Here is a 17,428-nt window from a genome sequence, read left to right on the forward strand (position 1 = left end):
CCTCAGTATTTACTGCAGTGGCAGAGAGAAGCCGTCACACAACACAGACGCTTACATAACCGCCACCAGAGCTAAATCCAGAGGTCTCCCCTGCAGGAGCGGATGCTCAGCGCCGTCCCGTCTGCAGCATCACTGCCGCACTCCATCAGAGCGGGACGCTGCTCTTTCAGGTCACAAACTGCTGAGCCGGCACTCGCCTATGAAGTCGACCAGAAACTGATGAAAAAAAAATCACTATTGCTCTTCTATGTCATCATTTCTTGTCGTCAGCACTGGAATAAAAGCTGAAGTGTGCAGGTGAGACTTTTTCCAAGTTTTGATGTATTCAAAGGAACTGTACCAAATACATCAATACCACAAAAGATTAGAACAGGTTAAACCTGCGGTGCATGGTGAGGACAGCAGGTCCTTCAAAAAGGGACAAACCTTCAGAAAAGAGATTACTTTTTCACAGTAATCATTACATCATGTCATCTTACATGACAAAATTCTAAAAATTGCTTCAACATAGACATTTTTCTTTTCCCAAAAGAGACTCGCTAACAACTACAGGAAATTAACGATGGCAAAAGATCTGATGACATCATCTTAGTCCTGACAGGACCGGAAACAAAAGAGACCTCCAGTCTTTCGAGGGGGATATAAATAGAAGGCAATGCTTCAAATAGTTCAAGCGACTCAATAAATTGTGTCCCCGCTGCTTTGGGCTGGCCGTGAGTATCGCTGCGTCGGCAGAAATGCAACCTCGGGGACTGTTATGTGGGCTGTGTTGGTGCTTTTAAGAGGACGTGTCACAAAATCAATTGATTGATAAGAATAAAAGCAGGATGCAACACGAGGAGGTCAGTGGTACATCGTGGCCCAGCAGGGATCAAGTGTGTGTCACTCCATCACTCCAGAGGGTGTTTATACGCTCTTGCCTCCTTAAAATGTGCAGTCTGACATCAGAGCTGACAAGTGAGAACCAGCCTTTGTAGAGAGACGCCTGCAGTGACGGGTTCACATGCAGACACACGCAGCCCCTGTTCAGCCAGCTGCAGCCCGTACACCCGCCGCTACTCGCTGGCATGCAGAGATACGCAGGTCTGCTCAGTCCGAGGCTCACGGTGTCTACACCTTAGCAGCAGTTTTTGAATTTGGTCTTAGTCCTGAGTCAAATGTTGTTGTTAGTTTTGATCATATTTATTCATCCTGAAACGGATTTTATTTAGTCAGTTCTCAGCAATTTTAGTCTTCAAAGGAAAACTATTTTAGTCGTGTTTTTGACGATGAAAACTAACCTCAATTTCTTTCCGGTAAACCTTAAATTTGTTCCTTAATTTATATTTTGGGCAGCTGATCTGATCACTAAAGTGCAAATTAGTTTTAGTCACATTTTAGTCATTTTAGTTGGTGCTGCACAATTCTATAATTGTGAGAAAACACTATTACTTTGAAGATTACTGCACAAATGTTAGAGAAAGAAGAAGTTTTGGCTCTTGGTATTTGTGTATTTTATGAAAAAAACAGTACTTACAGTTCTGTTTTTATATCTTTGACGCTAGCTTAAGTTGGTAACTTTGAGTAGAGGAATAGTTCTCAATTTTTCTGCGCATTTTTCTTGACCGAGCACAAAGACTCATGATAGTTAATATATCATAATCACCAACTGAAACATTGAACATACAATCAAAAATACATTTTCATTTAATTGTGCAGCAATAATCTCCGTCTCTTTTAAGTCACTTTAAAAATCTTAAAAATGGGATGAACCTTTTCAGCCTAAATTGACAAAATCAACTTGAACCTGAGTTTAAATTTGAAATGAGAAAAGAACAGGTTTGCGGGCGTTTCTGAGTAATTTGGACCGTCACATTTGGTCAAACTTCTTCTGCTGTTTACCGGTTCGCTTGCTGATGATAAACCCCATTGATTAGGATCAATTTCAGAATCAGAGAGGCTTTGGCTGGTGCGTGATTCTGGCTAATTGTTACAGGGCCAAGCTTGTGCAGACCTGGCAAACTACACAACCAGTAATAGGATACAACAACTAATCTCACCTTAATCTTAAACTGTGGACAAACTGGGTTAAGCTCGTGCAGCAACACAAGGTGCCTGTCTCTCAGAAATTTGAAGCAGACACTAGAACCCCACCCCCCCACCCCGCCCCCCCAAAAAAGACGCCAGTTTAGCAACACTAACTAAAACCACCTTCACTGCAAATAAGAGCCCATTCACTATTGCTGTTTATCCCACAGTTGGTACTGGTTTCTTACTGGGATGTCTGAAAGGGAAAGTGGGTCACCTCAACACAAGACACCACACAAGCGGCCAAAACTCAAGGGCAGCAGGACGAGTGCCGGCGTGTGATCGCGGATGTGTGAGAGGCTGTTTGTGCTGAATTAATTCTCCAAAGTCATTTGAATGGAATTAGGGGGAGCGAAAAGGTAACTTCAGAGTTCCCAGTACAGTTAGCAGCTCCTCAGAACACAAAATGACATTAAACCCAAAGAAGACAACAAGAAAGCGCTCGATATCGAATTTGGAGAACACGTCACCGACCAAAGGAGCAGAAAGACGAGGTGACGTGATGATACCTGGGTTTTCACCGACTAACAATTGACAAACACATATTTAGAAAACAGGGTGCGTCCTTAAAAGGTTTACATGGCTGACTGCAAGGGACGGTCACGCAACAAACACACCTTAGGAGTTAATTCATCAGTGCAGAAAACGAATCATGCAACAAGCAAACCGCAATCACGCCACAAAATATACCTTTACACTAATTTAACCCCCCAACCGCGGGTTTAATGGCCACTGGGGAGCAAAGAGCAAACAGAGCAGGAGGAAGCATCACACCTATCCTGAAGAACGTGAGGATCTCCATCAGGGAGCTCAAACTTCTCCCTTTAAAGGCCAAAACTCAAACTAAACGGTGGCCCAGAAGCAAACGCATGTTACGTTGTCCGAATACCTTTTGTCCGGGTATCCCTGCCTCTTCTGTTCCTCAGCTCGCTCGCACAGAACCGACGTCCTGCATCAAGTGTCACTCTGTCATGGCTCAATCACGCAGCAGAGTACACATATAGGATCCCTTGTAATTACTTAAAGAGCACTTTGCCCTTGGAAGGAGTACTTCTGAGAGTACTCCTCATTTTTGTGATTTTTTTTTTTTTAACATTAACAAAGTTGCATTTGATGGCAAACAAAATACAGCATAAACAGGGTCTCAGAATTTATTTATTTATTTTTTTTTTAAATGAGTCATATTGTACGGCTGGATTTTCTATTACTAATTTCTTTTTCATCCGGCCGGCCAAATTTAGCCACCAACAGCCAACAATTCTGCCCCATCATGAAGCGACGCGACCGTGAGAGAGATAATTATTTCCAGGTTCATCACTATCAGCGAGCCATTTAGTATAATTCAATTCTTGCTTATAAAATCAGGGACTGGAGCCGTTTTAAGGCTGGACGGGAAAAACCCCGCCACACTGAATGACTGAGTGGCGAGCACCATCAGGTTGAGCAGCTGGCAGCTCAGCCGCAGGATTTCTGATTGACGGCTGAGCTACAGGATTTCTATTTCCTACTAAGCCAGGTGAAAACATATAGCATGCACGCTGGCCACCACGTGCACTCCAAGCAAACATGGAAGATGATCCATCAGCTCAGTGGTTGACAGAGTCATTAGCTCATAGACACATAATAGTGAAGCAGTGAGGGGCGACATCTCCTCCAGACGTTATCCTGTCTAGCAGACGACGCCTCACACACACACACACACACTGGCCACATGTCCTCTGAATGTACAAGAGATTACGTATACATGTTGTAAAAGACTTACAGAACAAAGACACTCGCTCAGGTGTGCTTCAGCTTTTGATGACAGCACATATGGGAACTACAGAGTGCCTTTAGTGCAGTGCGCGCGCGCGCACACACACACACACACACACACACACACACACACACACACAAACACACACACAAACATGTCAGGGCTCCATCCTTGGGATTAAACACTTGATGGGAAGTTTCAACTATGTCTGACGATGAAAGCTGAGAACTCTCATTATGTCAGACAGCTTATTTTATTAATTCATGTCTGCAAACCCTGAAGGAAACTAACCACTGAGAGCAACTCTGATCTTTTGTCTGTGACTTTTTGTCTCGGCACATTTCCACCAGCAGCTGGAGAGGAAACACTTACCAGAACTAGAACCCGCTCATGCCCAACCATGCCGGTATGCCCAAGGAAATGTCAGGATTGCAGCCCAGTGGTCAGGCTGCTCTGTGTGCCGTAACGATAGCAAATCAGCTGCAATAACTGATTGAGGAACTGTTTTGTCTGAGTGACTCTAATCCTGTTTGACAGCAGAGAAATACATCTAATCATGGAATACTTCAACTGTTCAGAGCAAAACCACAGCATCAGAAACAAGAGAAGGAGACTGAGGGGCTTCTGCACACGTCAGCTGTGAGCTTCTGGATGTCTGGTCCTTACACTTTGGCCATGTGCTTTGGCCACTTAGGGCCTAAGTGTCCTCGGGGTGTGTCCAGGTGAACGCAACTCATTTACAACCAACACACCCAAGGGTGAAAGTACAAACAAAATGAGCACTGGAGGAGAAAATGACAAAGCCATGGGCCGAATATTAGCAATAAGAACCTGTAATGCTCCGTCTTTAGAACTGGAGCCGAGGCTGTGGATAAAGAAGCGTACTGTTGCTCCGCATCATTTCGAATGAGTTATTCTGTAATTCCACATGATCTCAAACTTAACGATGCATTGGTGGTTGTGTTTGATTTTCACCTTGTGTATCTTTTATGGGGCGGGGCTTCATATAAGCCACTATATGTTTCTACCACGCCCTCACGTGTACTTCCCCATTCCCCTCGTGTGTTTTGTTTGTGTGAAATAAATACATGAGTCAACTCATCTTGCACAGAATGAAGGACTGAAACTCACCTCTAGCGTCGTGGAGGCTGCTTTGTATTTATCTGTAACGACACAACAGAGAGAGGGTTTGATTGACTCTCTTAAACTCTGGATGGTTAATTAATTGTGCGAGCAGTAATATGAACAATCAGCGAGGCAAACAAACCCTCAGAATTATTGACGTACCACACAGTTATGCCAAGGTTTTTCAAGCGAGCACACGCTGACAAAACACTCATCATCTCCCACACTGTTACGACATGAAATATTAAAACTTAGAGTTGCTGGATTGACGGCAGCAGAGAAACCACATGGGAGCGGCAGCGCGATGATTACCAGGCATCGCCGCACACGACTTAAGTGTTTGCTTTTACTCTGCAGTCGCTGCCTGAGGCGCAGTGAAGTGTCAGAACAAGCCCCCGAGGCCTGCTGGAGATAATGGAGCACATCCTTCATACTCGAGATGAAGACTCAGAAACCATTTCCTCAGTGCCCCTCTCCAGGTAAACGCTCGTCATCTCCCATTCCCCAAATAAGCTAAAGAGGTTGAACGTGACTCGCTGGACTTTTATGGTCCCCAGTGAACGGGAATTGCAAAATGAAACAAATAAAATAAACAAAATAAGAGAAACTCAACATTATCTACTGTTCTGATGAAACTTCGGTTACAAACCCATTTATCAAATTTTCTGTATAACAGCGTAACATCTGCACTGCAAGATAATGGAGAGGAAATGAGGAAACGACTGATAAGACGCCAACATCAGGGATTAAAGTACAAATACTGCAACAGAGTAGCAGACAGTAACACCAGTCCAAAGTATAAATTAGTTTGTTTTTTATTTATGAGTCATGTGAGTCGTAAATCCAGTTTTGATCAAATCAAATGACAACTCATAGCTGCAAACTAACAACTGTGCTGTACTGATACCCGAACAAATCTTTTGAGTTTAAACGAAAAATGGGGACAAGAATTATGAGGACTGTGACAGCTGCCAAGGGTGAAAGTGCCAGATGAGTTCTTTGTCTATGTCGAAGAGTAAAGAGCGCTTGTTTTTGCCGCCTGTTACTCAAAATGTCTGACAACATGATGTACAGTAGAAGAACTTGGAGAGGACACCCCGCCCAGAGCTGATGGGACATAGACAGGCACCTAGGAACTGAAGGCCTCAGATAAACCCAATGTAAAAAAAAATAAAAATCATAATTATCATTCTTGCCATGTGAAAAGGATCTGCTTCAAAACCGAGCAGGTTCTCTCTTGGCCCACATGACACCCCTCCGCCAAGTTTGGGGAAATTCTGCCTCGTAATTTTTACGTAATCCTGCTGAGAGACGAAGACGGTGGAAGTAAAAAGACAGAAGACAGAGACGCTTCTGTGTCGCGTGAATCTCACACGAGAAAATAATCTGACTCTGAAATCTCCCTGGATTTAGGCTGTCGCCACTATAACGGCAGTGTAAAGCAGAGTCCACCTTTGAGCCAACAAAGTTGAGGTAAAACTAAAAGTATGACTTAGTATTTTCTGAAAAATTACAAACCTTTGCACATTTCAGAATGAAACTGACTTTTAACCAGGATGATGACAAACCAGTCAAACAGGAGGGGAGGAACATGAAGGAACATTTTTTTTAATTAGCTGGAATTATTGCATTAGCTTGGCATCAGTGCAAACAAAAGCATGGCTGGATAAACCTCAGTCCAAGTACCATCCTGGAACCAGTCAAACCTAAACTAAACATCCAGCTCTGTGGGGATCCTCTCCATTATGTTAGAATGATAATTTGATTTTTAGGTAACAATTAATTCGATAAATGAGAGAACTAGAATAATTAGATAATTAGAATGATAGTCTGAGCCTGTCAGTGTCAAAAACAAGCGTGTTTAGCAGACGTATATTGACATGGTCAAATGCCCCACGGGATTCATTTGAGGTTCTGCAGTTGCTGGTCACGTTGTTCTTGACCAACATTGGAGCTGATCCAAAAATGTCTTGACCAAAGAAAAAAGGAGGACAGTAGTGGAGTAGGACAACAGTGGATGACTAAATGCGGGAGGCAGTAATCCAATTTATAAGATGCCAACTGCCATTCAACTCCCAAGAAAAGGAAAAATGATTTGACCTGAAAAGATGGGAAATGAAAGACAGAAAGACGACCAATTCTGATGCATGCTCACGCCGGGCGCTAGCAGCAGTTATGTTTCACGCTTCAAAACATTAGCCCAGGTTAGGTTGCTAGGCATGCAATTGCTAGCTGCTCAAGTAAGTTCACCAGGGCTGCAACATAAGTGACTACTGGCTCCGGACGCATGTAGTGCAGCAGCTTGGACATCCCTCGGAAACACGTTGGTCATCTTTCAGAGAAGTTTGCAACATAATACTAACTTCCTGGTCCAATACATCTCTGAGACCTATCAAAAGACTTATTCTAAATCAAATGTATGACTTCATAAGGGGTAAAAATTCTGATTCTCTCATTTATGACCCTGAGGGAACCCTGCTTTAAGAGAAACGCCGGTGTAAAATACTTGTTTCACAGTGAAGCCCAGCGCTGTTCAGGTCACTACAAATTGCAGCGAGCATACAGGAGAGAGAGGAAAAAAAAAACAACATGCACCAAGGCTCATCTTGAAAACAGTAGTTCCTCTGTGTAGCAGCCAGGCAGAGGAGGCTTGGCTGGGGCTTTCGTCTCTCCTCGGGGAAAGTAAATCTCATTGGGCATATTTGAAGCAGCGTGCAGCGTCACCCCTGGCTATCCTGTTCAGAGAAATAACCTCGGTGCTGCTTAAATGGATTTCAAAAGATAAAATACAGTTTGATGGAGAGGTGTGCCACCTTTCCCTGCTCCCTGTTTGCTAGTTTTATCTTTTACTCATCAGTGGTATTCAATCTTACAAATATGATCATTCACTCACATTGTCGTTCTGGCATGAAAACTGCAACAACAACAACAACAACAAAAAAGAAGAAGAAATGGAAGCCCTCAGTACAGTCGGTATGAATCATTGAGATGGTGGGGTAAACAAGTGTGTCATCTCAATGCGGCATTCAAGTTTCCTGCAGGCGATCAGGAGTGGGAGAGAAGATGTTTCATGTGAATTGATCCGACTGCCGCAGCATCTTTCTAAAGTGAAGTCAGACCACACTCCCGGTGTCTTATTAACCTGATGAGTTTGCTCTGCATCGCAAAATAAACCCCTGCTGTGATTGGTTGATGGCTGACCCCAGGAGCTGTCGCTCATCTGCTCTCCCCTCTGCTCTGCTCTGAGAAGTTGCAGAGACAAACTGTCCTGAAAAGGGCAGAAACCGTCACCAAATACTTGGCAGGTGATTGGACGAACAAGCTGCATGTCAATGATCATCATGAGCCAACTTCAACCAATCAGATCCGGAAAGTGACACAGAAGCCAAAGCCAATTGGCACAAGAGAGAAAAACACCACTTCTATCAAGAAAAGCCATCAGCGGAGTTCTTTGCTAACGTAAGGGATGACAAACCCTTCAATACACCGGCAACAGTCAAATTTTTGGTTCCACAAGGGAAAAAAGGGACTTTTGCCTGTGTGCAGCATGTACAGACCCATGACCTAACGGCTCACTAGCTCCGCCCTCACTGAGGCAGTACAGAGAGTACAAGCGCTAGCAGAGTAGCAACAGTTTGGCAAATCACCATGAAGCCAACTGGAACAATGACCTAAAAACCACCATACAAACCCTGGACTAGGCGAACAGTTCCACCCCGAGCTAACATCACAGCAGCATTCACGCTAACCGCTGTTCTGGACCAACTGTCCATTTCCATTTTTGTAATGTTTACACAGAGCAGCAAGGCACAGACATGACACAATATTCCTTTAACTGGCTTTATAAAAAGGGGTTTGTAGAAGAGATGAGACTGGGTCTGTGTCGGAGAGGTTGCAGGGCTCCATGTGGGTCTGGGCGCTGGCCACCTACTGCCACCTTGGTACTGACTCATGTGCAGGCCATACGGAGGTTGCATAAGCGTTGATTTTTACCTAATGTCTAACTAGCAGCTGAGCTACTGCCGACTTAATAAGCCTCACGTCTCTCTCATCACCAGGCCTAACAACAATTGGGACAAACAGTGTCCCAAAATACCTCTGACTCTGGTCTGGCTGGAGAGAAGAGGACAGGACTCACCCCTCATCATCACTAAACTGAAAGTAGACTTCTAAAATCTGTGCATTTAATCGCCACGGTTGTTCTATTTTTGGCAGAGCCAAGATGCGCAACACTTCTGAATTTGTTCCTACGGAGTGTAATTACACACACACACACACACACACGCTAAACCTCGATTCACTGCTGCGAAGGAGAGCTGGGCATGCGAGTCAGCTCCAAAGACAAATTCAGGGAAGGACAAATAAGAAAGGCAGCTGGTACAGAGGAAATAACCTATTAGGTTTTCCGTACCCGAGAACAGAAAACATCCCCTAAAGGCTCATTGCAGGGCCTCGGATTTCTCAAGTCTCACAGCTCCATAGCTTCCATGCCTTGACTTCTCAAAGTAACTCCTGCTAGCAGGTTTTATTCTATTAATTTAGCAACCATGAAGCTAACTGGTGGAGCAGTGAGTCAGAGCACACATCTGTCAACGTCACCTGAGTTGAGTGTGTGATTTCCACCATGGAGTTTATGATTTCAGCACATTAATCTGTCAATGAGACTGTGCCAGCATTACCAGGCTGATTTTCATAAAAACCTGCTGGAGGAATGAAGTCCGGGCCAAGGAAGTATTCATCCTTCCTGAGTGGAAATGAATCACGGGGGGTTTGAGTGAAAAACTATTTTCACCTCTGCCAGTTGTGATCAGTGCCATCAGGATGTTGGGGGGGGGGGGGGAGGGGGGCTTGAGGGTGAAACTAATGCTAACACACCCTGTTCATGTCAGACATGGTGTGCTGAAGTTCCCAACAGTTTCTGCCATTGGAGGATCTAGGCAGTTAGCATCGCTATGGCAACCTGTGACAGCAGTTGGAGCCTCCTTGTTGAGAGCTATCGTGACACTTGTTCATGATATTATAAAAAGTCAAATCATTGTGTTAGTCCGACGTAAAGCAGACTTAACATGTCAACATGTGGTACATGGTAGTACCACTGAATCAGTGCTTGTCAATGCCTGACAACACTGCAGTTGTGCATGTGAACCCAGTTTCTGAACTGGAACCAATGATGGGACCAGTCGACACCACATGTGAACTTCATATCTTGTGGAAGCGGGTCACGCCTTGTTCAGGGACACAAACGTCTGAGAGTTCTTGTAAATCTGTCCAGGGAATATAACAGGGATCTCGGAGGGGGTGTGTTCTCTCTGAACCTGCTTCCAGATTCTCAGTTCCTTCGTTTTCAACTTGCACCCAAATACCAAAGACAACAGGCTGCAAGTCAGGACGGATGACTTGATGAACAGATTAAGATGGGAGGCCGCTTGTGTTGGAGTGCTCTGCTGCTCTCTTTGTTTTGTTGCAGTTTATCTTCACAAACACCTAAAATACAACAAACACTGACGGATGGCAGCCAATTCATTAAGTGAATTCATTAAGTGAATCGCTGAGTGCGCCCCCCCCCCCACCGCCCCGCCCCGCCCCGCCCCCCCCGGGGTGCCAGCATGCAAACGTCCCTCACCCTGAATGTGATGATAACGTTATCAGCGATCTGAGTCATTTTTACACTATGGCCTCTTGCCTGTTTTGCACGTATCACTTCTTGCTCAGGATTGAACCCCTTGGCGCTCTCTGCGGTTACGAATCCATCATCACGTGGTTCATTTGTTTACCGAAGCTAACTGACCGTTGCAGAGGCATTTCAACCCCCCCCCCCCCCCCCCCACCACCACCACCACCACCACCACCACCACCACCATTGGAATGAATGATGGTAAACGTTACGTCTAAAATAACGACATCAAGTCTGCATAGCTCGTTTCTTTGTCTTGCAGCCTCCCGGCAGCCATGCTGGGGATCTCTGATGTATGATTGATAACCGCACCGCGGCGACGTCTGTAAACAAATTCACCACATGGCTGGAGGAAGACGAGCCACAACAATATGGCCTCTTCATCGCGATGCTCCATCCGTGGGGCCTGAGAGTGATGTGAGGGGAGAGATGCGCCCTCCAGATAGAGCGCTGTTTGTCTGTGTTTGTGATGTCACTCAAAGAGCTCCAACACCTGGCTCGTTTTACCTGAGCTCTCCTCGATGTGGAGTCCTACGGTCCCGTCTCTCCCGATCCTCACGTCCCCGGGTCCTTCAATCCGCCTGGCGCAGTCAACCGATGACTTGGAGCTTTTCCTCCGGTGTTTCTGCGCTAAAGTCCTACAACACTGGTAGCACACAGCCCACGCTTGCTCCTCGTTAATCGGTTGGCTGTAGAGGGTCAGAATTTCCTCCAAGGAGACCTCCTCACCACCACCGCCGCCTCCGCCGCCGCCTCCGCCGCATTCCATGTTCACCTCCCCGGTGCTCAAATCGGTGGCGAAATCCGGGAGAACGGTGGGTGAAGTCAACATCCCGTCGTCAGTTCCCGGTCGCTTGGCCATCCTCACATCGATAAAAAGCCCATCATTACGTATAAACCTGCCCCGGGAGAGAGAAACGGTGTCACTCGCCGCCAATCAAGACGTTAACTAAATCAGCTGTTGTGTCTCCAGTTAACTATACTGAGCATGTGCCCAACGAGTCGTGTAAATGAACGGATCTTTGTGGGTGAACACGCGGAACAAGTTTCAGTGGGTGAATAGTTGAAATGTTTTACTTGATGACAACGCTTGCTCATATACGTCATGTCAAAGGAATATTGAATTCCTTGGAAATGAAAAGGAAAGCGTTTTTCTTTTTTTTTTTCTCATGGTCTGAGCCGTATGTCTTCACTTCAGAGGCACTTAAAGACACCAACCCTGTTTATTTATCCAAATATTCACATCCAAACCTTAAAATTTAACCCAAATATTTCCATTTTGCAATTAGCCGTCGCAGGTTTTCAGCCTTTGTTGTTGCTTGTGTAGAGTTGAGCTGCTTAGTTCGTTTTCTCTTTGCTGCTATTATACGGCTCACCTTTTTGTCTTATAGATAAACGACACACTGAGCTGACCCGTGAACGTACCACGGTGTTTTACAGCTTTCAGTTCATTAATTGAAGCTACAACAGGTCTCGGTCAGGCACTGAACGATTCCGGGGTTGTTGTTTTTTTCCCTTTTAAGAAAAGATCTTTTGAACAACTCTTTTTGGTGAACGGATTCTAGTGATTCATTACGTCCAGATGATTGACAATTCCCACGATGGCAGCGTCGACGGCTAACTGACAGCGGCCTTCCGCGTGGTCTCTGTGCTCCCCGTTTTATCTGCCCATTTTACTCCTCGCCGCAGGCGGAAATAGTCATTTACGTCACATATTCACTTCCTCTTTGAGATAATTAAGAGGTTTTCATTTAACTTTAAATGTGAGGAATGTCATTGGCTGTTTTTCCTTTTCTTGTACAATTAATTTCATTTTGAAAAAAAAACGACAACACAATAATAAATGCATAAATAACACTATGAATGATAAATTCCCTCAGTTTTACACTTTAATACCATACGTTATTAATCTGGTGTGCCAGTTACCATTGAATAAACCACTGTTAGTGGTTAATGTTAATGTAGGCTTAGAAAATTTAAACACATTGAACTACAGTTCATATAAACAAATGTACAAAATAGAAAATGACAAGCGTATGAGCTGATGTGGATTCAGGCTTATTAGTCGCCTTCGCGAGTACCAAATCATTCCACGTACCACATTTTGAAGCTCAACAACTGTAGAATCTTAAAACAACTTTAATGTAAAGACAGAACATGGCTGAGAATGTAGATGACGTGTGGTCAATTTTCCATCCCAAACAAGCACAAACTGTTTTCATCCAGAGACTCCTGAGAATTCCTCAGCGTGCAGCTGTTTCAAGACGCCATCGGTTGACTGGCTTCCGATTATCAGTTATTTAACCCCTTGTTTTTTGTCGTCGTTGTTGTTGTTGTTGTTGTTGTTAATCAATCCTTGATGGAACTTAGGTGAGTCGGCCCTCAGCTGGTCAACACCTCCACCTGCTGGTCATTACTCTCCTAAACAACTCATCCTACACTTTTTTGTCTCCTGTTTTACATCTGATGAGCAACTATTTTTTTAAGGTATTTGACACAGCTTGCCTTTGATGATGTTTGGAGAAATACTTGCTACGCGTGACCAATTTCCACCGATGCTGGTTCAATTTTGGGTTGTTTTGTACATGCAGATCAAAGTGAGCCACACAAGTAACGTAATAACATATAATTACAACATATTGTGGTAACAAAGAACAGATTATACTGATTAAAGTCATTAAAACTGGTTGCAGTCAACGTGAACGCAGGAGCAGTTTAAATCAAGATGAATTATAGGCACATGCGGGTGTTTTCGGGTTTTTTTCTTCTTCTTTTTTTTGTTTCTACATCTTACAAAGGCTTGAAAAGACAGTCTTCAGCTTCAAATCCTCCAAATCTCTGATTCTAAACAGCACTTCAGGTTCCTCTGAATGTAAATCATTTACAGCAATTAAACAGCATCTTCGTCACTGGTTCCCACTCTGTTGTTTATATTTTTGCACAAAGAACTGAGGCAAACTCTTTAGGAAGGCCCCACACAGAAAACACTGGATGTGCAGATTGTGATTATCATGTGCAAATGGGACGGCCTGCTATTGTTTTCTTAAAATTGGCGTAACACAGTGATATATTATCCCTGACCGGCACCATAAGCATGAGGAGAAAAGCATGGCGGCGAGTGCGGTTGACACTCACTCTTGGCTTCACACGTGTTTCCAGTGGCACAACAAAGATGCAGCATCTCGAGGTCTTTGGATGGAGACGTACGCAGGCGCTTACCGCAGTTTAAATCACTGATCTCTTGTAAAGAATACAAGCAAACATCATATTTATCCTCACGATTAAACCATCGTCCCAAAATGTGGTGAATTCCTCCCAGCGTGGGCCATCTTCCTCTCAAGGCATCGGCCTTTCTTCATCTTTCATCGCACGCGTTTACAGGTTCGGCGTCTCCACTGCTGTTGATGTTGACAGTCTGCACATCCTTGGACAAAGCACTGGCCTCCTTTGATGCCCTGCGTTTGGTGTCACGGGTGGTTTGCTGTGAAAAGATGTCAGTATATATATGTACATATATATATATTTTTTAATGTCACAGCATTTAAATGTCGCCAAATTGGACAGAGCGAGCAAGTGGGTGAAGAACCGAGGCACTGAAACAGTCTAGAAATGGAATTTTAAATGAAGAGAACCCCGACTAATCTTTGAGTTTGAGTCGTCGTTCCGGATGTCAGAGACATTGACTTTGTTGTTGCTGAAAAAGCATCCATGTTACCTGCTCGAGTTTCCATGCGCGATCAATTTGCATTCATATTCATACATTTGCATTCTGGGAACAGATACCAGAACTCACTTATATTTAATGTTTTATCAGATATGACAAGAAAAAGGAGGAGTATTGATTTTTGAAAACCTAAATCCAGGGAAGGCTTTAACGTTTTGGCTTGAAAATGACAAGAAAGGGACTTTTTTTTTTTATCTTTCCTGTCCGGTTCTATAGTCTAGTCACGATGTGATTTTGTCATTTTTGTCTGTGTTGATGTGTATTTGAATCTTTCTGGGACTTTGGCCTCTGGGTTTATAAAGCAATCTTGGCCAAACCTCTCATCAATCAACACAAGGATTCTGCTGTTGGTACCGTCAGAGACGGGAGAGAAGAAGAGCCTTCATGGCTCCAGTGGCTGTACTGTCACACGAACAAGGATATACCCCTTTATGGCCACCTGGGGGCAGCAGAAACAAAGTTAGAGCACAACACGGACGCTGTTAATTTGATGTGCTGAAACTGTTTGCCAATAGTTACTTGTCGACGCGTTATTGATTTGACGACACGATTATCTGTTAATTGTAGCCTTCGCTGCTAAATGCATGTTCATCAGCTGTCTGTCGTTTGTTGAGCAGGATGACGTAGGAAGAAATTCGAAGAAGAAGAAGAAGAACAAGAACAAGAACAAGAACAAGAAGAAGAAGAAAACATGCAACGTAAACCAGGAGTGCAAACCAAAAACAACGAAATTAAACTCCCATGTAAAACCCAGCTGCGGGCTAAATAAAGAGAATAAAACCAGTGATACCAGTGACTGGTCAGAGGCAGATACACTGCTGGAAGATGCTGACTCACAGCCATCAACATGCTGGGGTTGAACTTCAGGTTCAGGGATTTCCCTTGACTTTAAAATAATCTTCGATAATACTAAACTGAAAAATAAATTGACGATGGTTTTGTCCTTTAATGATCCGTGGCTTTTAAAGGACACTTTAAAAAAAAATCTACATCCAATTTAGGTGTAAACCTGTGGGGAACATCTGGCAGGCTCTGGTTGAGTTTACTTCAGCCTTTGTAGAGCTGCATCATCATCTGTTAGCTCATGCTTCTAACGAGGGTAGCAGCCTAACTGGGATCCACCTGACTGAATCGAAATGAAATAATAAATATAGCCTGGTAGTATTTGCAGCTTCCAGGTCAGCAGGCACAACAAAGGAGTGAGAACACAACTGTGTATCATGACGCTGCTCCTCACATCCCGGACAGTGAGAGCAGAGACCCAGGCAGGTCTTCATGTCAGAGCATCCCACCAGCAACACCTACATCAGTCAGGGAGCGTCTGGCTCTCCTCTGGTGGTTGGGGCCGGTGGTGGTGGTGAGGGCCTGCTTCCCACACTGGGTGCCGGTGTTCACCATCCTCTTCTCCCTCAGACTGGCCTCCAGCGCTTTACCTGCGGAGAGCAGGCGGAGTTAGGGGTGCACCTGACATGCAGCCTCACGCAGAGGGTGCAGAGCGCCTGGGTCAGGGGTTTGGCTCGTTTCCCGAGAATCCTCTGTATGTTTTCTCATTATGAACATCGCGTGGCCTGCCTGCTGCTCACCCAGTATTTTGCAGCAAAATCAGACACAAAGATGACGGATGCTCTTACTGTTTGCTACTGGCAGAGGGGTCTCTACGTCGGTGTTGGTAAGCCACGTCGATTCTGTCTCCCTGGTCCAGCTTTCATGGTACCTCGGTTCGATGATCGCGTCCGCCCGACTCCCCCCACAACCCATCGGGAAAATCATCCACGGCAGGTGGAGCAGCAGCGGGCTGACATGGGCTACACACGGCTCGTCTCACGGTCGGTGCATCCTCCCCGGACCTCTACTGCTGCTCCATCCTTGTCTCCATCACCCCTCCGAGCTGCTGCTGCTGCTGCTGCTGCTGCTGCTGCTGGTTGGGATGACGATGGTGATGGTGGTGATGATGATGATGCTCTCTCTCTCCTCCAGACAACAGCTGGCCACCTGCACAAACACACACAGGCGCTGTTTGCGTTGATCAGAGGGGGCGGGGCCTGTCTGCAGCCAGGGTGACATCTGATTGGCAGTTGGTTTCAGCGTCATCATCACTACCACAACCACCACCATCATCATCATCATCATCATCATCATCATCATTTCATTTATTTCACTGATTTATGTTGGTAATTAAAAGCATTAAGCAGAGTGCTAATCAAACCATTAAGACAAAAGTGGCTGTATGTCTTTATGGTGATGCTCGTCTCCAGACAACTGGAATCAAAAATACTGTTTTAATGCGTTGATGTGTTGACAAGAGAGAATTATTTGATCCTGTTTGCGCTGCAGGAGAAATCCAGGAACCGGGGCTTGAACAGTTAGACAAATGTTATCCAAATAAAATTTGACACTGAAAACAAGACCTCAAACGAAAATGGAAACACTGGTGTTAAAATTCTTGAAATGTGAAAAAAATGTCACGGAATAATAAAACACAGGCACTGAAAGAATTCTACAATGTTATTTCCTTCCAGACATTTTTGTTCTAAACTGAAAGAAGGAAAGCACCGAAAAGCACAACTGACAGCGGAGGGATATGAAGAAATATAGGGATGAACATTAAAAAAAAAAAAAAATACACAAACCAAAATGTTAAGAACTTAAAACATTTTTCATAGAGACTAATTTGAATGTCAGGCTTCAGTGTCAATGTTCCATCTTCTTTCCCAACACCAAACTTAATTGTCAGTCCCACAATGCATCTGTTACGTTCGTTGCTCCATCAAAGTAAACGGAATCTACATCTCTGTTCCCCTCTTATGGTCACGGAGCATCAGAGAGTCATTAAGTCAGAATGTGATAGTCTAACGTTCAAAATTTAACAACTTTTTTTCCCTATTTTCTAACAATCATGACTTACGTGAACAGGCAATGTCTAATCATTAAAAAAAAATGTATTTTAAATCTGGAAACCATCTTACACCCCCCCCCCCCCCCCCCCCCCGGCGCTGAGGGGACGTGACTTTGGGAATCCTGAGTTGCAGCGATTCAACTTTGTATTATTTGTCATTTTAGGTCATTTCTGTTTCCACACAGC

At 44.5% G+C, this 17,428-nt stretch overlaps 2 protein-coding genes across 9 annotated transcripts in view; both read right to left on the minus strand.

Annotated features, from left to right (window-relative positions):
• Positions 1 to 11,588, minus strand: part of spire1a (spire-type actin nucleation factor 1a) — a 32,937-nt gene extending 21,349 nt beyond the window's left edge. For 4 of the 8 annotated variants that reach the window (XM_086194288.1, XM_086194291.1, XM_086194286.1 and 1 more), the window contains exons 1-2: positions 11,130 to 11,587; positions 4,955 to 4,986 (exon numbers count right to left, since the gene is read on the minus strand). In XM_086194288.1, coding sequence (XP_086050414.1) covers positions 4,955 to 4,986; positions 11,130 to 11,484 — 387 coding nt within the window. In that variant the 5' untranslated portion in view covers positions 11,485 to 11,587. Of the gene's footprint in view, positions 1 to 4,954; positions 4,987 to 11,129 lie in introns of all 8 variants that reach the window. The other 4 variants (XM_086194292.1, XM_086194287.1, XM_086194290.1 and 1 more) reach the window with 2 other exon arrangements.
• A 913-nt stretch (positions 11,589 to 12,501) lies between these two features.
• Positions 12,502 to 16,326, minus strand: LOC147240510 (uncharacterized). The gene is made up of 3 exons (XM_086193143.1): positions 15,978 to 16,326; positions 15,652 to 15,779; positions 12,502 to 14,103 (listed from the first exon to the last, which is right to left on the minus strand). The coding sequence occupies exons 1-3, from the start codon at positions 16,114 to 16,116 to the stop codon at positions 13,978 to 13,980; spliced, it is 393 nt and encodes a 130-aa protein (XP_086049269.1). The 5' UTR covers positions 16,117 to 16,326; the 3' UTR covers positions 12,502 to 13,977.
• Positions 16,327 to 17,428: the final 1,102 nt, after the last annotated feature.

This window comes from Aulostomus chinensis, chromosome 22 (genome assembly GCF_037954235.1).
Source record: "Aulostomus chinensis isolate RoL2024-O1b breed Wild chromosome 22, RoL_Achi_v1.0, whole genome shotgun sequence".
In the NCBI taxonomy this organism is placed as follows: Eukaryota; Metazoa; Chordata; class Actinopteri; order Syngnathiformes; family Aulostomidae; genus Aulostomus; species Aulostomus chinensis.

Excerpts from the sequence above, each read along its gene's own strand:
- LOC147240510 (XM_086193143.1), bottom strand. The coding sequence starts at position 16,116 with ATGATTTTCCCGATGGGTTGTGGGGGGAGTCGGGCGGACGCGATCATC. Across the intron at positions 15,780-15,977 it reads CCCTCTGCCAGTAGCAAACA|GTAAAGCGCTGGAGGCCAGT; the intron begins GTAAGAGCATCC and ends TGCTCTCCGCAG. Across the intron at positions 14,104-15,651 it reads CCAGACGCTCCCTGACTGAT|CAAACCACCCGTGACACCAA; the intron begins GTAGGTGTTGCT and ends ATCTTTTCACAG.